At 36.9% G+C, this 25,946-nt stretch overlaps 1 protein-coding gene across 1 annotated transcript; it reads left to right on the top strand.

Annotated features, from left to right (window-relative positions):
* The first annotated feature begins 175 nt into the window (after positions 1–175).
* NOP14 (NOP14 nucleolar protein) lies at positions 176–25,223 on the top strand. Its single transcript, XM_008501827.2, has 18 exons — positions 176–670; positions 2,119–2,253; positions 3,102–3,243; positions 3,802–3,947; positions 4,161–4,298; positions 6,221–6,343; positions 7,502–7,633; positions 8,948–9,242; positions 10,521–10,651; positions 10,904–10,989; positions 12,139–12,274; positions 14,146–14,247; positions 15,023–15,176; positions 18,526–18,685; positions 19,459–19,606; positions 20,513–20,631; positions 21,838–21,993; positions 22,320–25,223. Exons 1-18 carry the CDS (start codon positions 473–475, stop codon positions 22,417–22,419), a joined length of 2,601 nt encoding a protein of 866 aa, XP_008500049.1. The 5' UTR covers positions 176–472; the 3' UTR covers positions 22,420–25,223.
* Positions 25,224–25,946: the final 723 nt, after the last annotated feature.

Below are 25,946 nucleotides of genomic sequence, written 5' to 3' on the forward strand. Positions count from 1 at the left end.
CCAACAGGCCCCGCGCCAGAGCACCGGTGTCTCCGCAGGGCCCGCCGCGCTCTGCATGCTGGGATATGTAGTGTGGTAAACCTTTCCCGGCCTCCTCTTTCCCCCCCTGCCGGGGGCGCTCCCCAAAGCGGGAAGGGGAAAAGCCAGGCAAACGTCGCGATAGTTGGGAGGAGGTCTCGCGAGAGGTGTGGGTCTGCCGGTACGCGTGTGTGAGGAGGGTGGCGTGAGGGAAAGGTGGCGGAAGCTCCGCTCACTCCTCTGCTTCGCCCCGCGCATCCCTCGGCTCTCTCCTGGTTTGAGGAGAGCGTCGGAAGGCAGTGGTCAGGCTCGAGGGAGAGTTTTGGGGGATTTTTTTTCTCCCTCACTCCATCCGGCGCCGTTTTGTTAAGCTTGTTCGCCAGCTCCGCCCCCCCGCGGGCCGGGTTCTGAGCCTCTCCTTCCCCACGCGTCCCCACGGGCGACCAGGACGAAAATGGGGAAGGCAGCCAAGTGGAAGAGAAAGGCCCCGGCGGCCTCCGCAGCCAAGGGCCCCCTTAAGTCAGCATTGGCCATGGTCAGAAGCAACCCCTTTGAGGTGAAGGTCAACAGGCAAAAGTTTAACATCTTGGGGAGGAAGACCAAGAATGATGTGGGGCTGCCCGGTGTCTCACGGTCCAAGGCCATCAAGAAGGTAAGAGGACATCAAAAGTTGAAGGAAGGATGGATGGCGTCTGTGGATGCAGTTGTGAAGAGGTGGTAAGCCTGGAGCTTAAGCTGTGACAGGAGGCAACCTCACAGGGGTGGCTGCTCACCTTACGTTGCTCCAGATTATGAGGAGCTTGCTGAAAATGCAATTCCAGTGCAATCCCTGGGTTCCAATAGTGTTAGTTTGTCTTACTGTTTTTGTGGGAGTAGTCTCTTTTCATCCGCAATACAACAGCATATGTCGGCGAGCAAATTCTGCTTGAGTGCAGGTGGGTATAAAGTGTTCCTTGTGGTCAGTTTTGGTTGCTGCGGGATGTTAACAATGATAACAATGCAACATTGCTGTAATACTGAAAGCTTGAAAGCGCACCGAGGTATGAATGAAGGAAGAAATGTTTAGATGCAAAGTAGCTGCCATTAATTTGGGAAGCATGCTGATTACTTCTGTGTGCTGGTTGGATAGTAATGTTGTAGAAGTATTTTGGGATGCAAAACAATGATCTGTCTTTGTAAGAATGACTATACAATTTAAGAAGAATTTATCTTTAGCCTTCCACCCTTATGCTGTTTAAAAATTGCCTCTTTTTCTTTCTCTACTGACATCACTAGCTACCTGACTAAAATCTGTAATGCGTGAGAATGTTGTGTCATACTGTGTATCTGGGATTCCAGCAACCTACCTTATCGTTGGAGCAAACGCTGGAAATGTTTTTTTTATGATCTGTCCTTTCAAACAAACCAGGAAAGAAATAGCAATCTCTGTAGATTCTGTTAAAGCTGAAAAAAAGTGTTAATTTTAAATTTTGCCCTCAAGATTATTTTGACATACTTCAATATGTTGTCAAACAGAACTTAAAGTGCTTACTGAAAAAGAAATTAAAATTATTTGGGTTTTATTTAATAGTAAAATAAATACTTTTAATGATTTAGATCACTGACGCTGAAAAGTCTCCCTACCTGTACTGTACGTCCAGTGCACTACCTGCTAAACTTTTTACTGCATAACCTCCCTGTGCTCAACACTGAAGCATCGAGCTGGATGTATTTAATCACTTGGTGTTTTTTATGCCTGAGATGGTATGACCAAAAGAGGTTCAGCTGACACTGGGGCTTTTTTGCTTTCTTTAATGTTATTTATTCTTTTATACTAAACTTCAGGCAAATCAGAATTCTTCAGTGACAAAGCAGAGTTTTTACATGTGGTAAAATAAAGGTGAGATACAGCTTTGGGCAGGTAATAAGATAACTTAATGACTTGAAATATGTTGTATGAGGTTATTTTCTCATTAATTTTTCTTTCATTTTTATAGTATTCTGATCACTTAGATTATAATGCCATGATACCATGGAGAGTTGTTTGCCTTGGCTTTGAAAGTGGTTATTCTCCTCTGGTTTTAATTGGATCTCTTTTTTTTTTTTTTTTTCCCCTCCTAGCGTACCCAAACATTACTGAAAGAATATAAAGAAAGGGAAAAGGCAAATGTGTTCAAAGATAAACGTTTTGGTGAATATAACACCAAAATAAGTCCAGAGGAAAAGATGCTGAGACGATTCGCCTTGGAAAGACAGGTAATGCATAGGAATGTAAAAAACAAAACAAAACCCAAACAAACACAAAAAACCACAAAAAGATCCAAAACCCACAAGAACCACTTGACATTTTTAGGTTGGGATTGTCCCTCTTTCACAGATAATCCTTTCTTTTTGATTTTATATGTTTGTAACTTCAATGAAAAAGCAATTTTATGTCTGGGAATCCAAATTTTTCCTTTAAAACTTTCTTTTTCTCAACATAGCTTCTTTGAAGGAAAAATTTCTTCGATCTTTTTTGAATACTGATATGGAAGAAAGCCAGTGTTAAACAGATTTGTTGATTAACTGGTTTTCTTTGATTATTATGATTTGGGAATGGAATGAGGAAGAAGCAATCACCATCATTTACACTTTCCAGTTCCTGGATAGGTGTTGAATAGCAGCCATTTAATTTGCTCGTTAGAATAATTCTGTAACTTGCTGTCATTCTGTGATGTATATTTTAAGTGCAGTACTTTTCTGTTTGCCTCATCATACTTGGTCTCCAGAACTGAGTAGTGTAATACCATATTTGACTGATAATTTGTGTAGGTTATAGACTGTTTCATTCAACCTGGAATGTTGTAGTTAAGAAATCAATGTTACTGATGCATAAAGCATAACCTTCCTAAGGATTTCTCAGTTACCCCATTTTTATTTTAGTATAAGAATAAAAAGAAACATCGTATTCTCTATCTTAAGTTTTAATGTATTTGATGGAAAGTACTTCAGCCAGCACTGGAGTAAGAATCTCCTTAACTACTACTAAAAATGCAGACTTTATTAACTTGCTGGCTGGGAACTAAAATATTTTGTTACTGAATTGGTTGTTTTACTATTCTTAGAAAAATTATGGAAAGAAGAGTATTTATAATCTTAATGAAGATGAAGAATTGACTCACTATGGCCAATCTTTGGCAGAAATTGAAAAACTAAATGATATTGTTGATAGTGACAGTGACACAGAAGAAAGAGGAACACTCTCAGGTAAGCCATCCATTAAACAAGCAGTGGGATGTTAGTTGACAGGTACATTGTTAGTTCAGTACTGTTTTTCATTGAGAAAGAATATTATGTAACTGGTTGGGATATTTAAGCCAGATCTGATTACTTCTTAAGCACACACAGAACAACTGTCTGGATTTTAGCAGATGTTGAAACCACCTGCCACACAAGGTGCTTGAATCTGTGGGCTTTTCATCTGACACAGGTACCTGTATTTCCAATCTTTTGGGCAGAGTGTGAAGTGTAACTTTTCTGGTTGCTTTCATGCACCTCTGCACCAAAATATTAAAATAATAAAAAAATAATAAAACCCCATGTTTTTAACCTCATACATAATGTTTATTAGTGTAAGTTATGTGCCTAGCATCTCTCCTTTGGTATGGCCATTCCCATAGGGATGGAAATAGTGCATGATTGATTCAGTGGTTTTACTACACCCATTCTTAAAGAATGGGAATATGCTGTTGCATCAGCAGAAGCTCTCCCGCATTGATGTATGGATGAAAAAAGATTCACAATCTACCTTTTTGTTTTTTCTAGCTGAATTAACTGCTGCTCACTTTGGAGGGGGTGGAGGCCTCCTCCGTAAAAAAGCATCAAGCACCCAGCAAGATGAAGAGGAGGAAAAACCTAAATCTAGGAAGGAACTCATAGAAGAGATGATAGCCAAATCTAAACAAGAAAAGGTGAGGTTTTAGGCCTGAAGTATAAACTGTCACCATTTCTGTCTTTGCAGAATAAAATAGTAGTGACATAGAAAACAGAGGAGATAGCTGTCTAGGTGATGAGTCCAAGCTCCTTGAATAAAGTCCATGTGACTTGGTAGTCATTTTGGAATGTGCATTGAATATTTGCTATTCTGTATCCCCAGATCTGCCCTTTTGTTTGTTTTTTTATAGCAAGAGAGGCAAACACGTAGAGAAAGTGCAATAGAACTCACAGAAAAGCTTGACAATGACTGGAAGGAAATCCAAACCCTTATGGTCCGCAAAACCCCAAATTCAGAGAGAAAGGACAAGGAAGTAGAAAAACCCAAGGTAAGATTTTGACTAGATTACCTTTTTGTGTTCTAATAACTTACAGTTTTGACTCATACTGGTTGAAGTATAAGGTAAATGTTCATTACTTTGTTACCTGCTATTCATATTAAAGGAATGCTACAGTCTTAGGAGAGTTTGATTAGTTGGAAGAATATTGGATTTTATGATTTATCTTATTTTAATTACCTGTCAAATCTGAGACAAGTTTTAGGTTGAACAGCACCGTTGGCTATGACTTATTTTTACAAAGGATTCTTTTACAAGATCTTTAATTTCACAAATAATTAAAATTGTTGAGAACATTAACTTAGTTTAAATATCTTGGCAGTGTTCCTTGGGTTAAACAACTTCTATGTGACAATAAACGTCTCCTATGTTTCCTGGTTGTAAATGAGGTGCTGTCTCTACAAAAAGAAAATGCCAGTATTTTACTTTTGCATAGAAAACTTATGGTCTCAAATTCCTTTCTAACATTTGTATTCTATGCTTAAGGGAAATTAAATTTTAAATGTAAGAATAGGTATTGTAATGTGTTGTGCTAATGTTTTTTTCTTATAGAAATCTTGTATTATATTGCAAAGCATGGTTAAGTTTACATTTATACCTTGGCAGTAGAGTTCAGGTTCTGAATGATCAAACTAATGAACTGATCTTTTGTTAAAACTGATCTCTTATAATGAACAGAGGATCATAGAATCATAGAATCATAGAATAGGCTGGGTTGGAAGGGACCTCAGAGATCATCGAGTCCAACCCTTGATCAGCTACCGCCACAGTCACTAGACCATGGCACTGAGTGCCATATCGAGTCGCTTTTTAAATGTCTCCAGGGACGAAGAGTCCAACGCCTCCCCAGGCAGCCCGTTCCAATGTCTGATCACCCTTTCCGTGAAAAAATTCTTTCTAATAGCCAATCTGAACTTTCCCCGGCACAATTTAAGACCATGCCCTCTTGTCTTTTTGAGAGTTGCCTGGGAAAAGAGACCAACCCCTGCCTGGCTCCATCCTCCTTTCAGGTAGTTGTAGAGAGCAATGAGGTCTCCCCTGAGCCTCCTCTTCCTCAGGCTGAACAGCCCCAGCTCCCTCAGCCTCTCCTCATAGGATCTGTGTTCGAGTCCCTTCACCAGCTTGGTTGCCCTCCTTTGGACCTGTTCAAGGACCTCAATCTCCTTCTTGAACTGAGGGGCCCAAAACTGAACACAGTACTCAAGGTGTGGCCTTACCAGGGCTGAGTATAGGGGCAGAATCACCTCCTTGGACCTGCTGGTGACGCTGTTTCTGATACATGCCAGGATGCCATTGGCCTTCTTGGCCACCTGGGCACTGCATCAAAAGTTGTATTTTAGTGTATGGATATTTAAGGTGTTCCATAACATTCTAACTACTCTGTTAATATCTTAGGTAAAAATCTTGTCAGTTTGCTGACATGTAATCACAAAAGTTCATGTAAGCTCTGCTAAGGACTTTTTTTCCCAAGTATGCTGCTTAAACTCACAGAATATCAGTGTGCCTTTTTGTTTTCTTTAAGATAGTAATTTGTGTAACTAATACAATGCAGTCTCAGCTCATGTCAGTGTAGAGTGAAATTTAATCTATAAATTTATTAATTTTATCTGCTTTTTGAGAAAATAGAGTTTTATTAATAACCAGTATTTTAAAGTTTTTCAAGTAAATCAGTTTTTATTTAAGAAACTATTTGTAAGTTTTTCAGTCATGAGTAACTTAAATAGGGGAGGGGGAAATTCCAAGAGAATTTCTAGTGAGGTGCTGATTCCTTTCATTGTCTTCATTCTAAGTTGAATGTTCTTGGACCTTTCTTTGGAAAGTGTTTTTCCTTATATCTTAATCTTAGCTGTTAGACTGGCAGAGGGGTGGCTGCAAAGCAGAATAATAAAACGATTATATAAATATCTTTTTAGCATGATGAGTATGATATGATTGTTCGTGAACTTGGATTCGAGATGAAAGCAAAACCTTCAGAAAGGATGAAGACAGAAGAAGAACTGGCAAAAGAAGAACAGGCACGTCTCCAGAAGCTGGAGGTAAAACATTTATGGTTTTAGATTGTTTTGTTCCCTGCCTTTTTGGAAGTTACCACTTAGATTTCTTACTTGACCTTAGATTGAATGTAACTATACTAAAATGCAGTTTGTTAGGGTTTTTTTTTTTTTCTTCTGTTTGTGTTTTGCTTGCAATCTGATATTAAAACAAAAAAAATACAGGCTTAGTAAGTTACTACTGAGGTTTATGAAATGAGTTATCTTTAATAAAAATGTGATATGATTTTGATTTGCCTTTAAGTGTTTTAAATTATACAGAGTTGAGGGGGGCTTCTAAGTCAGTAAGGAGGAGTATCGTGTTGCACAGCATTTAAATTACTACACTGGCAAGTCATTTATTGTTTTCTTCTGGTGTTGCAAGAGTCTTTACAGGGTAGCACATGTGTAGCTTTGTGGAGGAATAAGATTCCCTTGGGAAATATTGCATGCGTTTTCTGTTAACATGGAACTCTGAGTCATACAGAAAGAATGAATAATGTGGTAAATGTTTCTCTCCTTTTTTTTTTTTTTTTTGGTATACTAGGAATACATTTGGGATTGTAGGAATTCAGTACCTTCTGATTACCTCTGAACAGCTCAGTAACTAATAGAAGAACAAAAAGGATTTTTTTTCTTCTTTTTCTGTCATCTTGTTGGAAATACTATTGTAAATGGTTGGTTCAGATATTGCCCACTGAGGCTGTTGGCAAATTTGTTTTATCTTCAGTACCATAGTATATGGTTGTATTTGTTACAAACTTTTTACACATATGGAAAACACAGATAAATACTGCAGAATCATAAAACACTTTAGATGCTTACATTTTCTAATACTGATGTGCTGTCTCAAAAGCAAGTTTTTTAGAGAGAGAACGTAATGCTCTGGGAAATGCAACTTTAGTGCCTTCCAAATAACTTAATCTGGTTGTGTGTGTGCTCTTATCAGAGTGTGCTCCACACAAAAAGATGTGTCATCAGCTTTTGACCATAATTTCTCAGTTGTTGTTGGTTTTTTCCCCATCAACTTGTGGAGTAACCTCAGTTAACTTTTTTCCATTGTTTTTCTTAGCTGTAGTATTTGAAGGATTTTGCAGTCTGATGTAGTTACCTGATTGATCCATGTGGCTCACATGGGTGTGTGGTATTTCTTCTGAAACACAGGCAGATCGACTACGTCGAATGCGTGGAATAGATGAAGAGGCAAATAAAAAGAAACCCAGCCATGTGTCAGCTGATGATCTAGCTGATGGATTTATCCTGGATAATGATGACAGACGTTTATTGTCTTATAAGGTAAGGTTTAATATTTCAGCATTTTCTTCTGAAAAGAAGATGGGAAAGTCAGTTTGGGAGTGACCTCTGTGGAGGCCTCTAGTCTAACCTCCACTCAAAATAGGGTTACCTGTGAAATTACCAGTTTGCCCAGAATTTCATCCAATCTGTTCTTGAAAAATCTCCAGCAGTGGAGGCTGCACATCTTTCTTGGCAGCCTGTTCCACTCACTGTCCTTACTGTGCAAAAGTTTCTCTATATCCAGACTGAATGTCTCTTGTTTTGACTTTGCCTATTGCTTCTCATTCTTCTGCTGTGGAGTGTAATGAAGGGTGTGCTCTGCCTTCTCAATGATCTCCCTTGTAGGTACTGAAGGTAGTTGTTTGGTCTAGGCTGAACAAGCCCAGGTCTGTCTCTCCTCATAGGGCAGGTGCCCCAGCCCCTCAAAAGTCTTGGCAGCTCAAACTTTGCCACAGTTTATGGATGTCTTTATTGTACTTGAAGGCCCAGAATGGGACACTGTATTCTTTGTAATCTTACAAGGGTCGAGTAGAGGGGAACAGTTGTTTCCCTCAGTCTACTGACTATAGTGCTGCTGTTACAGTAGCCTTTTATGCTGTTAGCCGACTGAGCTGAAGAGAGGGCCCTTTTGCTATCTTCTATTTTTCAAAAAAATTTCTGCTGTGTTTGATACAAGTTCTGTCAAATTTTAGCCTGATAATGAGTGGGTTTCTGAAAGAATCTTGAGCTTGCTGTAGCTTTTACTAAGGTGGCAGAGCAATATAACCTTAAGCCTGATGTAGTGAGTCACTTTAATCAGTGCATACTGATCCTCTCATCCTTTTGCATGTAAGTAGCAAGGGAATTGCTGTTGTCCTTAAAGGGGAGAATACAAATTGTGAATGTGAATTTAAACTGATGATTAATAAAATCAGGATGGAATAAATATTATTAGCTATCTGACAGGTTACTTTAATAAATAGAAGGAATTAATTTTTTTTACCAGGAATGCTTCTGTAAGCAATATTGAATTTTTTTTTTTTTTTTCAAATCATCTGCCAGTAGTTTTTAACCTGTGTGTTCTCTTAGTTCTCATATAGTACCTTCTATGCTTCCAGTTTCTTTCAGCCCATTGAAAATACCCTGATGTTGTTGTATATGTATGCATCTTCTCTCCTTAAAATCCATTCTTGGCCTGCACTGCTGCCATTCACTCTTTGGTCAGCGTAGCAAAGCTCAGTTGCTGTTCATGTGTATCTAATGATAGCACTGCATGGTGGTTTTTGTGAGGTCATTTTATCAGTGTTTTAACTGGCTTATTTTCTCTTCTAACAGGATGGAAAAATTAATATTGAAAATGTAGAGGAAGAGAAAGATGAGGAAGAGGAAGGTGGGGAGGAAGATGATGACAATGAAGAAGAAAGTGAAGAAGAATCTGATAATGAAAATGAGGAGGATAGTGCTGCAGATGGACATTCTGATCTTGAATCTGACCTTGAGAGTGAAGAAGAAGGAGCAGGGAATAAAGAACAGAAGAAACAAAAGACAAATGAAAGTGAATCACAGAATGTGGAGGAACTAGATCCAAAAGTGGAAGAAGCCAAATCAGAGCTTCCCTATACATTTGCTGGTAAGCAAAGGACTGATCCAGAGATTCCCCTTGTATTCAGAGGGTTCACAGCCAGTCTTTCTCTGCTTTGTAGGTCTTGCATATTGCTCTTCATGAAGTTTTTCTTCACAGCTTTCTTAAACTATTCCAAGAGTAGCCAGTAACTACAGTTCTTATCAGCCCTAATCATGCTGTGAGAAGAGGGAACAAGCTCTGTCTCACCCCAGAGCTGTTCCTGCTTTTCCTAAGCAGCCTTAAAATTGAAAGATAAATCCTGAGAGAAAAATGTAAAAGATCTGTACTCCTTTCTGATGGCCACCAACACATCCAGTCCAGAGTTCTAGTGTTTCAATTAAGGGAAGGCAGAATAGTTTTCTATTATCTATGTTTAAATGAGAAAAGATCACTTTATCTAGTGATGTCAGCTTAGACTGACATTTTGGTCAGAATAAATGCTTGGAGAGGCAGGATTCTGAGGTTTTAATCCCTGTGATTTCATATTGCAGTATTGTTATATAGACATGCACAGAGTTTGACTCCTTTTGAGTCTGTGCCTAGGAGGAAAGGGGAGACACTTTTCAAGTCATAAACAAAACATTAATTAACATTAAGTTGATAATGCATCTAACTAGTCCTAGTATAGATTTCTCTAACTAAAATATCTGTCACAAGATCACACAACCTTTCCAGCACCTTCCTTAAGTGCTTGCAGTTTTCCATCAAAAGGAGAACTTGTATCACACAAAGTCTTGACCATTTCATTCAGGTTTTGCTTTACCTAGAAAGCAGTCACATTAAAATAATTTTAAAAACATAACCAGCTAGGATACTTGCTCACATATAAAGTTATGCAAAAGACTAAATATATGCCAGGTTGTCTTTTTTTATTTTCTGTTAGTGGCAGGATTCTTCCTTTTCTTAGTTTGGTATAAATAGTGCATAGAACTAGATGTATTATGGTAAATTTATGTATGCTTAAGTTTATTTTAGCTTTGTGTGTGTCAGCATAGTTGTGCTCAGCTTAGACAGCAAATACAGGATGAATTGAATGTTAACCATTGAAAAACATATGCATTATTTCCAATGTAGATTCAAATTTGTAATGATACATATATGCTAACAGGTTATTAATGTTGAAAAGGTGATTCTTTAAAAAGCTGTGTGTTTTTTTGGTTTTTGGATTTTTTTGTTCTGAATAATAACATTTCCAAATTGGAAATTTGTTAGGTGCTCACTTGAATTAAGTGAAGTATTAAATTTGAGGGTTTTGTCTGGTTAATTTTTGTTTTTACTTTCTAGCTCCTGAGTCCTATGAGACCTTTAAGTCTTTATTGGCTGGAAGAACAATAGAACAACAGCTGATTATACTGGAGAGAATTCAAAAATGCAATCATCCAAGCCTTGCAGTTGGAAACAAAGCGAAGTTGGAAGTATGGGGGTTTTGTTTTGTTTTAAGGTTTGAAATTAACTTTGCCTTCCAGAGTAAGTTTTATTAAGTGTTGAGGAAGCAGTATAAAACACAGGCTTCTATGCTGTGAATAGCAGTAGAACATACCACTCTTCATTTTCTAACATCTGTGTCACTGTTCTTTTGTGCTGTTTAAGAATATGTACAATGGAAAAAAAAAAAAAAAAAAGAAAAAGAAAAACCTATTAATTTCAACATGTTATGCTTCTTTCAGAAGTTGTTTGGCTTCCTTTTGGAGTATATTGGCGAGTTAGCTACTCTGGATTTACCAGAGCTCAGAACAATTGACAAGCTGGTCCTGTAAGTAATAAATAGTATAGACTTTAGTGCCTTCATGATTTAGAGGGAAAAGCTACCTAGAGTAAAGCATTTAGGATGTTGTTTGTTTTGAATAGTTCTTTAGGGTTCTAGGCAACTCTCCAGCCCTGTAGTGTTTTTTCATGTGTAGCCCAAACTATTAATTGTACCAAGACCTTTTTAAAGCCTCAGAATATATTTTTAATCTGCAAAATGCTTTTCATGGGTAATGAGTAAATAATACCATGTATGCATGTATGCATTCTGTGTATGAAGTTACTTAGACTGCTGATGAGGGATTTTAAGCTTTGCAGTGATGCTGTGCAGTTCTCTTTGCAATCTTTGGGGTTTTTTTGTGGGTTTCCATTCCATGAATTAATGCAGGGAACTAGATGAAAATGCAATTAAAGAGTGTTTGAGTTAACTCATACAAAAGTTCCAAATAAACACTGCAGGCAGTTGTCAGTATGCTATTACTGCTTTCAGATGCCTGACAGGCAGTTATAGTGACAGAGAGCTAAATTTGTCTCAGAGGTACATAGCAAAGTATGAGTATTTATTAGTAATCACTACAGACATTTTTAACTGGAAATACTGGCAAAACTCTGACCAAACAGATGAATACTCCTGACTGCATCTCCCTGTAGGCTGGAACCACAGGCCAGGAGCTGACCTAACTTTGGAGGGTTTTTGTTTGTTTGAAGTAATGATTTTGCTAACCACTTTGCAGCCTCAGGCATTGTGTAACACTGGGCATTTAGAGTAGTGGGCTGCCTCCTGTGTGCCAGCATAGCTCAGTGCAGTAAAGCACAGAGTTAGGAGATTCAGAAGGATTTGTTCTAACCATAGCAGATGATTTGTGAGTTTATTTTAAAGTTTTAAATTATCTTGTATTAAAGTTATTTAGAAACCATAAATCAGAGAACCTCACAAAGCCAAATGAAAAACTCATATCTCTGTAAATTGGAAGTATTACAGTAATAACCTATACACTGGCTGGCTATTTCTAAAAAAGAACAATTTGTTTCAGGGAATTTGTTGTTGGTAGAATGTAGGTGGAACGCTAGAAATATTCCTACATGTGTTTAAAACTCAGTTTTTTATTAACATCAGTGGTGTAACTTGATCATATCTTAAATTTCTTGTTAATAGGCCATTGTACAATCTTTGCCAGATGTTTCCTGAGGCAGCCAGTGACAGTATTAAGTTTATCCTTCGAGACGCTGCACATGATATGGAAGAAGTTCTTGAAGTCAAAGGCCGAGCAACATTTCCAGGCTTAGACACGGTAATGGATCCATACTGCTAGAAAAATCTCTTGTTCTTTCCTTTGTACAGAAGTATCAGTAAATCCAAGATGACATTAAATTTAATTTTATATTTCAAAGTATGTAATGAATTACCAGCGTCTGTGACTTTTTAGCTGTCTCAGTATTTAAAATTGCCTATCCAGAGGGAAGTTGTAATAAAAAAAAAACGACCAAACAAACCAATCAACCCACCAACCAAACAAAAAATATGAATAAAACACCTCCACACATGTTCTTGAGAGTACAAGTGTGACTTTGGAATATTCAAAAGGGCCAAAGATCTTAAAATTGCCACTCCAGCTTTCGTAGCAAAAATTTCATTATTTTCCTCATGCAACTTGTATTGGTAGCTCCAGAAGGAAATTATATTGTCAGTTACATCCTGATCTCTTTGATTCTTTAAGTGCAAATGTTTATAAAAGTGCTCCATAAAGGTACACTACCTCCCAGGTTAAAAAAAGATAATATTATTATGGTGATAAAAACACAACACATCTTAGTACTTTGTACATGATAATCACTAGATTAATAAGGAAAAATTGACCTTTTTTTTTTCAGTATCAGTAATGTTTCAGTGGTCATGCCAAATGTGAACAGACACCTTTTTCAGTGTCTACCTAAACGACTATTAGGGAATTCAAGAAATGGAGCATGTGGAAAATGAGTAATTGTTTATCATAGTAAAAAGTTTCAAAGACAAACCACAAGTCAGTAATCCAAAGGAAGGTATTAGTTTTCTGTCTCCCAACTTGATGGATTAGTGCTGCCTAATGGAGTCATTAGGCTATTTAAAGGAAATAGACAGAAGGATTTGGTTAGAAGACTTGATTCTTACAGCTTGGAAAATATTTATATTAAGTTCTTTTGAAGAGTCTTTATTCAGGATGTTTTGGATTTTTCAGGAAATGTATCGTAGATTGCATTTAACTTCTGTTTTAATTTTGTTTCTGTTGCCCTTATGACACCAATCACACTTCTGAGTTTAATTCCCTTCAGTGGACTTCTTCAGATTTGAAACCATCATTGCTTTTTATGTCATCATTATATTTTTTACCATTCCTTACACCAGTTGTGTTAGTGGAGTTCATATGCCTATATTTAATCTAACCTGAAATTTGGACTGTGGCATTTAGTAAGCTAAACAATCAGGAGGATATTTGTTTGACAGAAACTTCATAGAGAGAAACAGATCTGAGACAATAAAACTTTACTTGCATCCAGCTCACTATGTAAGTATCCATTTAGATAATTTTCAGAATTTCCTCACAACTGATGTTTAACACCCTTGTGGTCTTGAAAAGAGGTCACTTACAGCTCTCTTTAACAAGACCCCTTCAGTAAAAGAACACCTAATTGCTGTGCAGTTCTTTTGGCTGCAACCCTTATTTGTTGATGTGTACTGAGGCTCCTGGTCATTTAAATGTCTGTGTGGGTGACCCCTTTAAAGGTGTCACAGGTCCTTTGTGGCCACTTGCTCTTTTGTTTGTGGTGTGAGCATCCCTGATTGTGGTGACCCTGAGGGGGGGTCGGTTTGTTATGGTGGAAATGGGCTTGGGAGGTGTAGTTCCTTCTTGGTTGTTCTTTCAGCTGCCTTGTTGAATTAATGCAGTGTTAGACCTATAAGGGATATTTAATTTTCTCATGTGACTTAAGCAGTTGTCTCAAAAAACAGGTTATCTATCATATAAGATTTTTCAAAATTATGTGTATTGTATTTTTAGACCACTGTTTTTAGTAACTACAATGCAGTAGTTACTGGCAGCTTTACACAAATACATATGTGTAAAGTCAAGATTCTGGGAATAATGTCTTACTGTATGTTGCCTCACTCTGCTTTCTGTACTTTCAGCTTATTTATTTGAAAATTATATCTCTGCTGTTTCCAACTTCTGACTTCTGGCATCCTGTTGTAACACCTGCTTTTATGTACATGAGCCAGCTACTTAGTAAGGTATGTCTATGATGTTGTATCTCAGTATTTAACTCCATTGTCTCGTGTCTTCCTAGAACTCCAAATATATGTTATATATTATATATATATTTTGGAAACATATTAAGAAGGCAGCTTTATGTTTGGTATAGTCACAGATAGTAATTGGAAGAAAAAGTGAAGAGCAAAAAACACTTTCAGAGTAGACTTCCAGCTCACAAAACCGTATTGAATCATTTTTTCAGTCTGTCACACAGTAATTCCATAGGATTAATAGAACTGCATACAGTCTGTTCATTAGTGATTTCTCTTCCATATACTGCATTTCTTCCTACTTAAGAAAGGTGTTTACTTAAAAATTGGCAGGTTGGTTTTATTTTTGTTTTTTTGTGAAGATGTACCTCGTGCAGTGCAGTTAAAATATGTCCTCACTTTTTCTATCAGAATGCCCTGTTTATATATTTCAAAAGTCTTGAGGTAGCTCTATTGCTATGAGATATCCAAGTTGCTTTGAGCCTTGCATTTCCTCGTTTCATTGCTTCAGAATTTACTGTTTGTGGTTTAGCACCTTCTAGTGGCTAAATCAGTTCTGACAGACGTCATACTCAGTCCTGCATATGCTCTTTATTGAGGCCAAAGGACAGCCAGTGCTTCCCTTGTACAAAGGGTATAATTTTACAGATTTTACAGATTTTAAATGTGTACAGCTTATTTAATATTTCTGCTTTTTGGAGGATCCTGTATTGATGATGCATAGAATCTTAATAATTAATATTTTATGCTTTTTTTCTTTTAGTGTCGTGTTACAACATTGCAAGATGTTATTAAAGGGTTATTTATATGCTGTTTGTTCCTGGAATATGTATCACTTTCCAGAAGACTTGTGCCAGAACTCATCAATTTTCTTCTTGGAGTACTTCATATATCTCTACCCAAAAAACGAGCCCAACGTGAGTTGGTTTAAAGTAAATGAGTAATAAATTTTAGTATTAGGGTTGACCTTTTAAATGTTAATGAAATTGTTTTGCATTGAATTTATTGTATTCGGCAAAAGACCAAAATAATCTGCTAGGTTAGCAAAGGACCACAACCTTGATTTTTGGGCATCTTGCTGTGATCTGGATCCCCTAGTGTTGGCAGGAAGGAAAGAACCAAAGCTATTAAATAAATGAAGTTATATTACCCATAGTGCAGTATTTTTTCCATATTGTTGCTCTAAATAGACTATGCGCTGAAATTCACAGTCTCTAACCAGTTCCCAATGAGTACTTTCTCTTCACAGTGAGGCAGCATCTATTGCTGCAGATATACTTTGCTTTTCAGCCAATAGCCATATCACTGAAATAAATGAGAGGAGTGTACCACAACATTGGTATTTTTCCTTCTTATTTGGCGTGGATTTGGTGTAGTGTAACAGAGGGCAGCTGTCCCCACATAACTGAGTAAACTTAGAAACTTGCACAGACAATAGGGAGGGTAAAACTTTCCAGTTTGATCCATGTGATAGCAAATGAGTTTTATTATTTGCTCTTTCTTTGACTTTTTTTTATTATAAATTTCTAGTTTTAAAGTTATTGTAGCCTGGGGGCCTGGGGGCTTTTTTGTTGGAAAATTTAGTGATGATAATTTATTTATGAGGAGTTTGTCAGAGTAACTAATGGTAACTAATTCATGTGTAAGTATCTCTGGATCATCCAGTGTCAGTATATGGGAAGAGGTTCTTGCAGGCAGGATATTCTCAAGTGAATTATTTGTTGGCAAAGTCACAAGGTATCTGGGATTTATTGAACTACACGCAATGTATTAATATGTTTGTCACTCTTGAAGACACCTGAAGAGTTCCTGTTCACTAGGTGGTCATCAGTCTGGTGAGAAAGGTTTAGTTTCTCTTGCTGCTGTATTCCAGCACATCTTCAGTAGTGCTGAGTGGTTGTCTTGCAGCTCTCTTCTGTTTTTTTCCCCTTTTAAAATTTTTATGCCTTTTCATTATGGCATTTTTGTCTCTTCTGAATGCTTGAGCTACTAATGATCTCTTTTCTCAACAAACCTAGCATTACAGTTTCATCTTTCTTACCCTACAGACTTTCTCCCAGCTGCTTTTCACAGCTTAGCAGTTTCCTCTGAAGTGTAAGCCAAGGTTACACAGCTGGGCTGCATCAGAGCTAAGCCCTGAAATCTCTGTACAGAAAGAGAAATCTCTGTGGACAGCTGAACCTTAGAAATGAGTGGGAAGACATTATGAAGTGGGTGGGTTACATAGCACTTAAAGTATTTTCTCTTTTGTGTACTCCTTTTTTGGAGTATTTGTCTACAAAGGTACAGTCAAAATAATCTGCAAAATCAGATAAACTGTTTTAAAATATTTTGTGGTAATTGGTGATTAGGTGTTAACTGTCTTTTTAAAAATTTCTATTATATTCCTGGTTATATTCCTATATTTTGCACTAATTAAATTTGCATGATGTTGGTTTCTGTTGGCATTGAGGAAAAGCCCCAAAAAAGATATGTTAGAGGCACAGTGTTCTCTTTCAGAATTTTTTGGTCAGTATCAATGTCCTGAAGTTATTTAAAGTATTCAGTTGTATTGTTAAATATTCATTGCTGATACATGTGATGGTTAGGCTGTTAGCACAGAATATTTTAAAATGAGCAGATGTCCAATTTTCTGGAATGTTGATTTACTGGCACACTCAAAAAGTTCTTGGGGTTCAGTTTTGACAGTAAATAGAATCAGCAAATAAACTCTTACTGCTTTAATTTTATAAACTTGAAATTTTTCTTTTACATGAAAAAATTACATGGAATGTAGGTTCATAAAAGACTTGAATACAGCCAGCTTTAGAAAAAAAAAAACAACCCAATTATTACTTTAAAAAAGAAGAAAAACTGGAGGTGGGGATAGTGGGAATTGTCATTGTTGATAGCCTTAGGTAATGGAATTGTTAATGAGATCTGCTATCCTCTCACAAGTAAAGCAGATAATAAAACCCACGTATCCTAGTTCCTGATCTTGCATATGTGTGTGTCAACCTCTCAGAACTTTGGGTCTCAAAACTTAGGAATGTTTATTCAACATTTCTTCTGGCCTGTCTGTAAATAGCCATGTACAGGTTCTAGAGTATGTAAATGATCTTAACTTACAGTTTGAAAAAGTTTTGAAATAATTTCCATCGCAAGCAAACAGCAGGAAAAGGGAAACAAAATTTCAAATAAAAAGAGACTGCAAATTATTTTCTCCTTGTTCATGAAATTCCTCAGGTGCCTCTCTGATGTTGTTCTGTAGGTACTGTATCACAGATCAGCTTGTGATCAGTTTAACTGTGCCTCCTGTTTCCCCACAGGTTGGACATGTACCTGCATTTCTTCTCTCTCTCAATACCTAAATTCATGGAATGGTTTAGGTTTGAAAGGACTTGAAAGATCATGTAGTTCCAACCCTCCTGCGTGGGTTGGGAAACCTTCCACTACACCAGTTTGTTCAAAGCCCTGTCCAGCCTGGCCTTGAACACTTCCAGGGACAAGGCATCCACTCCCTTTGTGGGCAGCCTGTGCCAGTGTATCACCACTTTCACAGTAAAGAATTTCTTCCTAATATTTAATCTAAATCTACCCTCTTTCTTCTGATAAAACTGCTATTCTTCACTCTATAACTGCACTCCTGATAAAGAGTTCCTCCCCCTCTTTCTTATAGCCCCCCTTTAAGTACTGGAAGGCTGCTATAAGGTCTCCCTTATAGGCCTTCTCTAGGCTAAACAATCTCAGCTCCCTCACCCTGTCCTTTTATGGGAGGTGCCCAGTCCTCCAGATCATTTTTGTGACCCTCCTCTGTCCCCACTCAAGCAGGTCCATGTTAGTCTTATGCTGGTGGCCCCAGAGCTGAGCACAGTATTCCAGGTGGGATCTCATGAGAGCCAAGTAGGTAGAAAGAATAACCAGTTTGCTGTGACATTTCAAATGTGATGAATAGAGGCTTAGCAACTTCCTCTGCCAGTTCCATCAGGACCCTTGGTCACATCTCAAGTCCCATGGACTTGTGCACACTCAGATTCTTTTGATAGTCTTGAGATTAATCTTCTCCTGTGGTGGGCAGTACTTTATTCTCCCAGTCCTGTGATGGTGTGCTTACAGTACTTACATGCAATTGTACCCAGGATCCAAAGTTTTCCATGATTTTAGGAAAACATAATACTGATAAAGTATTTTTAAGGCTGTATGATTAAAAGCATAAAAAGTTTTTTTTCCTTCTGAAAAAATGCTTCATAATTATCTTGTTTAATGATTATTGCTTTTATTTTTTAGGCTATACTGTAGTGCATCCATTTACACCAGTGGGGAAAAACGTAGAACTACTTTTGGTGTGTGATAAGAAGGATCTGGAAAGTTGGCAGAAGCAAAATCTACCACTGAGTATTGTGAGTAGGTTAAATGAAACCAGCAGAACAGAAATTAATCATATCAGGTATGTAGGAAATGTGAACAGAAGTACCACATCATCTTTTGGATAATCTCTGATAGTGCTTTCTAGGACTAAAAATAGTACTGAGTTGTTCTGCCTTACTTTTGTGGTACTTATCTGTAGCATATGAAATTGCTGATCTTTTTCAAAATACTATGCAGAGCATTTGTTCTGATGAGGATGATCTAAGGACAGAGGAGGTGCTCAGTACTTCAAACTGTCAGGCTCTTCAGAAGCAAATAACTATTGATATGCAAACACTATGTTAGAAAGTGTCACTTAAGTAATAAAACACTAAAGTTCGGAAATACCACATTAAACATGTTCATTAACCATATTCAGCATTACAGTTTCACCTTGCATACGTTCTATGGTAAAACTTATATCAAGGATGAGTGAGCATTTTGTTATGAAAGCCCAGGACTGAAATTACTAATTCTGTTTCAGTGAAGTTTTAGAACCTCACAACCTGTACCAGAAAATTTTAGAACCAGAATAAAAGGTTCTTACTCCATGTAAGTGGCAAAAACACAGTACTGGCTTGTGCTCTGTGCACTAACAAGGATTTGTGGCTAATGAATTTCTTGGGTGTTTGTTTAGTAGAAAGAAATTTTTCATCTGAATTATCAACAAGAAGCAGCCTTGTAACTGATTCTGTTCAGCAGTCTTAATAATAGATACTGTTAGCACTCCCTAATTTAATAAATTGTATTAATTTCATTTGAAAATCCACAACAGTTTTGTAAGAGGAATTGTTAATTTTTATGTTTTAACAGGTTATCATGTCTAGCCTTGTGCTTTGACCTTATTAAAAAATGTGCAGCTATGTATGAGTATTTGCCATCGTTCCATGAAATAATGCATCCTATCAGAATTCTGCTTACACAACATTTGCCAGTGAGTGATTATCCTGAAAAAATGCAGGTATGTATTCCTCAAGAAGGAAATAATTGATGTATTTTTTTAAATTAATAAATTCTGTGATCACCATCTCTGCTTAAACAAGGAAAAACAAGTATAAGCATCAATAAGATTTCTTTAAAGGTTCAGGCATTTGCATTTTGTGTTCTTCAAAAATCAGAGCTATTTCTGTGGAAAAAGCAAATAGAAAAGAGATTTTTTTTCCAGATAATCTATCTTGTCTTTCCCCTCTAGGTGAAGAAAATAGCATGTAACTTGTAATATTCTGTGAGTGACAATTTATAGCCTGGTCATCCAGTTGCTCTTGTACTTTTGCAATGACTCTGTAAGACCTTGCTACAACCAAATACGTGTACCAAATTGCTGAGGTAGTATTTATAACTGCCTTAAGTAAAGCTAACATAAATATGCCTGGTCAGCTATGTTAGTTAGAACAAGGCAGTTGGTTATTTTATAGCAGTAAGGTTCTGAATTTTAATCTATCGCTTTTAAATGTACCAGATTTCTCCTCCCCTCAAAGAAGCATTACAAAAGATGATTTTTGAATGTGAATGATACAAAATGGTTTTTGCCATCAAAATACACAAACATTTTTAAAATTACTCTGAAAGGCAGAGTCGGAGTTCAATTTCCTTTAGTTTTGCTTCTTCCTCTGTTAGGTGAAACTACCTGAAGACCTTTCTTATTGTCCACGATACCATCTTAATAGACTTGCAAAAGTGTTAAAAATTCTGTGGCCTGGAAGGCTTACAGCATTTCAGTGTTAGCAATGTCCTAATGAATAGCTGTGGTTTTACCCAGAAAAGGAACTTATATAGAGAACATTATTGTTCATTCAATTTACAATAGTTTTTGAATTATAGTGTCTTTGATATGTTCTTAAAATTGCAATTTGATTTGCATTTTCAGGAATTGTATCACAGTGTTCTGAAAGAGCTAGAGGACAAAGAAAAACATTATACCCCACTGATATGTGAAAAAAAGAAGCCAGTGCCATTGAAACAGTACACACCTAAAATAGTGAAAGTGTAAGTAAAGCAACACTTGATGCAAAAGAAAAATGCACTAAAGCATTTAAGATTTTCAGCAAGTTGAAAGGATTTTGAAAACAGGACATAAACCAGAACTCTTTTGTTGTTCTGGATTTTGTGCACAAATCGCAAACTGTGCACAGTTTACTTGGGTGGTGAGTAGGGGAAAAAAAAGTAAGGAGAAAGTCTAAGAAATAAGCAAAGACTCTTGTGGAAAAAATAGCACTGGCAATCAAATCTTCATGTAGTTATAAAGTAATACATTTCAAGATTGAAAGAGGTGGTTGTATCTATCTAATCAGGTGCTTTACAGAATGCTCTAGTAATCATTTGAGTCTGAAGAAGAGTGAGTAGTTCATATGTAGTAAGGTTGCATGGTGAAAATACTGAGGGTTGCTTTGCTGGTGTCAAAGCTAAAGCAGACTATTCCTGTCCATATTGCTGTCCTACTGTAGCTGCATCACAGATAATAGCAAGTAGTCACATTAAGTGTTCCTTTAAGTCTGCTTGTTCCATTCCTCTCCTTCTCCCAGCCAAGCAGCTTTCTACTCTCCAACAGTAGCAATGACAAAAAAATCATTTCCTCCCTGTTTTACAGAGCCTGTAATGACCATGTGCACTTTTGTATTCCATTATAATTTTTGTATTCCATTCTAATAACACTCGTTTGGTTTTGTAGCTAATAAAACAGTACTCTGATTCAGGAAGTTTGCTTCATGTGGCTGATGGCTTCATCAGTCATGTTGGTTATCTGCAGGGACATAAATTGTCTGCTATTTATTCTGGTTATTGAAGAGCACAGTTTTTCTTTGCTGCACACACTTATCCCTAGGTAACTGATCAGACTTCTTCTGCAGAAATCACCTGCAGACAAGGTCTGCAAAAACTTAGGATGATTTGGAATATCTTTCTCCAGACATCTTTCATTCTTTTACTCCAGCTTTTTCAGGCTGTTCAAAATGCGGGCTTTATATGGGGGATTGAAGTGTAAATGTAGACTGCTTATTTGCATGATGATGACATGTAGTTAGGAGGTCTGGTGAGTATTTTTCCAGAATGTTAATAGGGCAGCTCCTTATTTTGTAAGTTAATCATATGCAGGAATTAAAACACATGAGTTCATTCAAAAACTCACTCCTTATAAGCATGAAAAAGTTGGTTTTGTTAAGGTGTTCTGTTCTCTCACATAAATTTTCACTTCAGTTTAGAGTTTGGAAGAAAGCAGGGAAGCAGCAAGAAGGAGCAAGAAAGAAAGCAGTTGATTAAGAGGCATAAACGTGAACTTAAAGGAGCCATTCGTGAGATTCGGAAAGATAATAAGTTTCTGGCTAGAATACAACTTTCAGAAATCATGGAGAGGTAATGTAGCCTTGTTTTCTGCACCAATCTGGGGGTTGTTTTGCTGTGTGTAATTTTTTTGCTGTGTGCCAAGACTGACAAAATCACCATCATGACATGATCAAATATACTAAACTTAAATAAATAAATTTTCACTAAAGAACATTTAAAGTGCTTTCAACTTTGCACTTCAATTTCTCTTGTTTAAGAATGTGCAGAATTACTTAAAGTGTGTGTTGGTGAAATTTGAGTTGGGGGACTTTTTGTAAATGAAAATTATTTTCTAACTTATTTTCCGTATTACAATCTTTCTGAAGTATTTTATATGTTGTTTGCTTGTTTTACAGAGATTCAGCCAGAAAAAGAAAAGTGAAAGAGCTTCTTGGTAGTCTTGCTACGCAGGAAGGTGAATGGAAAGCAATGAAAAGGAAAAAAGGGAAGAATTAATTGGGAATAATTACAGCAGGAAACTTTGGGTTTACTGCCATATAAAACATGCCAATCCTATGGCTTTCAAACAGATTTTAATTTAATTCTTTGGGTGCATTCCTTTTGAGGACACAACGTCATTAGATCTGTCTGAAAAAGCGAACCTGTTTTTTAGAAAAATTCACAGGTTTTCATAATAAAAGTAAAACTTTTGTATGTGGTATACTTACGTTTATTTTAATGGAGAATACTTGGATGAATAATCAGAATTCTTAAGTGTGTGTGTTACCAGGTTTTAGTCCAACTTGAACTATGCACACAAAAAATTTCACAGAAGAAAACTTTTGTTGTCTTTTTTAATATTGTGTAATTGCAGGCAGCTCTTGCAGTGGTAGCATATTTGCAGTTTAATCAGTTACATTTTATTAGCCTACAGCATTGGGACATTCTAATTCAGGTATTCAGTGGAGTAATGAGATCAGCTTTCAAATAGAAGCTCTTTGTTGAAGCTGTACATCCATTCATCTTCAGTAAGTATTGAACTGAGTACAGCTCTGAACTTCTTTATAATCTAAGGTGCTTAACTGGAATTCCTCAGAGTATTGGTAACTGATTTTAGTGGACGGTGAAATCCTCACCTTTATATCATATAAAAAATTTTCACCTTTATATCATGTATCTCTAATTCCTGGTAACTGCCCAGCAAGACTGGAAAACATCTACTCTTCAAATATAAACAATAAATACTTCTAACACTATTTTAAAAACATAGTTGTGAAGAAACATTGCAAGGAGACAAAGAGTATCACAGTTATCTAAAAGTGCCAGTATAAACTAGGTTGGTAAAGGCTTACCTATGTTTCTTAACAGAGAAAAGTACTTCACTTGAAGAAAAGGGCTTTTACTGATTCTCAGTGTGACTGTATTAATGCAAGTAATGTGTGGTTACTGTCAGCTGTTTTGGCTTGCAAAAAAGTCGTGCTTAGTGTTAAAGCAGGCTGGATACTAAGTACATGTGGGCAACAGGGTCAAGTCACATAAAAATTAGTAAGATTTCTGTGTTTCAGATCCATTCTTGCTTCTGGAAACCATTATATTTTCAGTTGACGTTTGCAAAATCAGTAAAGCTACCTCAGAAGATTAATGTGCCTCCTGTTTTATTTCCGTTTGGCACAGTATGGATTTTTTTCTTTTAAAAATATATTCCTTAAAACCAATACTTTTATATAGTTTAAGTCAAATACGTAAGTCTGAAGCAATGAGGAAGGAGCTAACTTCCTATTTTGTGCTATAAATCAGCACTTTCAGCTTGGGGTGTTAGTTCCCAGTATTGTTATTTTTTATTTATATGACTATCTTTCCTACAGCAAGTATCTTCAGAGGATTTATCCAGCAGAGTATTAGAATCGCATAGAAGCTGACAGATGTGCTTTGATCCTGGGGCAGTGATTTTTCTTTTATACCACTTGCACCTGCTTGTTACTCCTCAGTAAGAGTTAAGATAGAAATGAGGGGAGAGACAGAAGTGTGATGGAAGGATAGTATGTGTGAGAAAGGACATTTTTTGGGACGAGAGAATGAACAGAGTTCTCTTGCAGTGCTATGAACAAAGCTAAAGGACATGAAAAGAGTTAAAAACTTACATGACTGTTTTAGAATGCCAAAATTAAAGTAATTGCTTGAAATTGTGCTGAGTGAAAATCACTGCATGCACTTTTACAGATTGTATTGTCAGTATTTAAAACAAGATTTAATATTATGAATCAGACTAATAGTGATGCTTATTAATGTATATTTTACATAACCTACTGAAACAGGACTACCTAGTCTTCATCAGCTTAGTATTGCCCCAGAGTTTTGACATCAGAGTGGTGGTGCTGTGATATTATAGAAGGTGGTAGTAAGGTCTGGTCATTTGGACTACAAAGGGCTTGGACAAGCTTGAGAATCAGCAAATCCTTTCTCACAGAGTTTTCTTGAAAACAATTGCATTCACCAGTTATACTCTTGTCTCTGTGTTGCTTTTATGTGAGGAATTGTCCTAACAGGCCTTTTGACACATCTGTTATCAATTATAAATCTATTGTTAATTAGCAAAAAAAAAAACCCCAAACTTACTATGTAACTACATTCAAGTCATCAGGCACAAAAAAGGAATTACCATTTTGCCTTCAGTTCAGGTAACTTACCTCTCAACATCAACTGTCCCAGAGAATAGCTACCTTGAATATGAATACTGTAAAGAATGGAGTGAAAATAAAATAAAACCATTTGGCTAGAAATTGCATAAATTACCTTGTTTATGACAACATGAAAAGCTTTGGTGTTTTGATTGTCATTTGAAAGCTGGTATGTGGTCTGATATTCTCATCTGTGCCTTGCAGAAGTTAGAATCCACGGTGGTGTAACCATATTCTGTGTAAGCCTTTCCTTTTTTTTCCATCATCTTTTAATGTATGGAGGTACTGAGGCTGCTCCTGAGTGCAACAAGTAGAGTTTATTGTGGAAAAAAAATGGAACTGCTGGGCAGAGGCTGGTGTCTCCATTACTGCATCCTGTTCAGCCATAAGAGTTGGCATGGCTGCTTTCCTTTTCATGCGCCTTCTGGGCATTTGGAAAATGTAAACAAAATCTATGACATAAAACATTTATCGGTTTTAGCATAACTGTGAAGTGTTACATATTCAGGGTCCAAGTCCTTCCCACAAATGTGCTTTTTTTGGTCTACAAGTTTGTCACCTAAGCAACACTATTACATCTGTAGCCTTGTATGTATGAGATGTGCCCTCTTCCATAGTTAAAATTGGTTCTTTTTGGAGTGGTATTTGGTTTTGGTTTTTTGTTTTCCAATAAATTAGGTCTAGGTGTGGGTAACCAAAATATTCCATGCAGTCTGAACACTGTCTGAGTATAAAATGGTAAAATGAGGACCTTCTATGACGTCAAATCTTTTAAAATATTAATGTTTGGATTTACATGCAGGATTGTGTGACATGGCTGACTGCATTAACACAACTGGGCTCAGTGGTCTGCAAAAGCTTTAGGCTGGTGGGTTTTAACAACAGGAAGAGGTGGATTATTTACTTATTTATTTATACAAACCTGAATTCCCATGGTGCACGGTCAGTCACATACAGCAATTCAGAGAATGTAGAATATATCTACATATGTTTTCCAGACATTAAATGATTATTCATGCTTACTCAGGATCACTCCAAAGCAGAAGTTTGTCTCCAAGTCAGTGGTCCTTGTCCTCACACCAAACTGAGTACATAAAATGCTCAGGTAAATGTAAGAGTAGGTGCTCTGTAGTTGATCTGACTAGCACGTTAATCCTGATGTTAGGTTTAGATAAGCTCCTCTAAATCTAATTGATTTGGGAATCCATGACAGAGCTGTCACTGCGGAGTGGAAGAATGGTCCTTAGCTGAGAGCTAAGCCACACCACCAATGGAACTGTCCTACCTTGAAGGGGAAGTCCTTTCAACACCTGTATTAATTTGCTTTAAGCACTTTGTTGGCTGATCCTTATGTATTTGAGACTG

This window comes from Calypte anna, chromosome 4B, assembly GCF_003957555.1.
Source record: "Calypte anna isolate BGI_N300 chromosome 4B, bCalAnn1_v1.p, whole genome shotgun sequence".
In the NCBI taxonomy this organism is placed as follows: domain Eukaryota; kingdom Metazoa; phylum Chordata; class Aves; order Apodiformes; family Trochilidae; genus Calypte; species Calypte anna.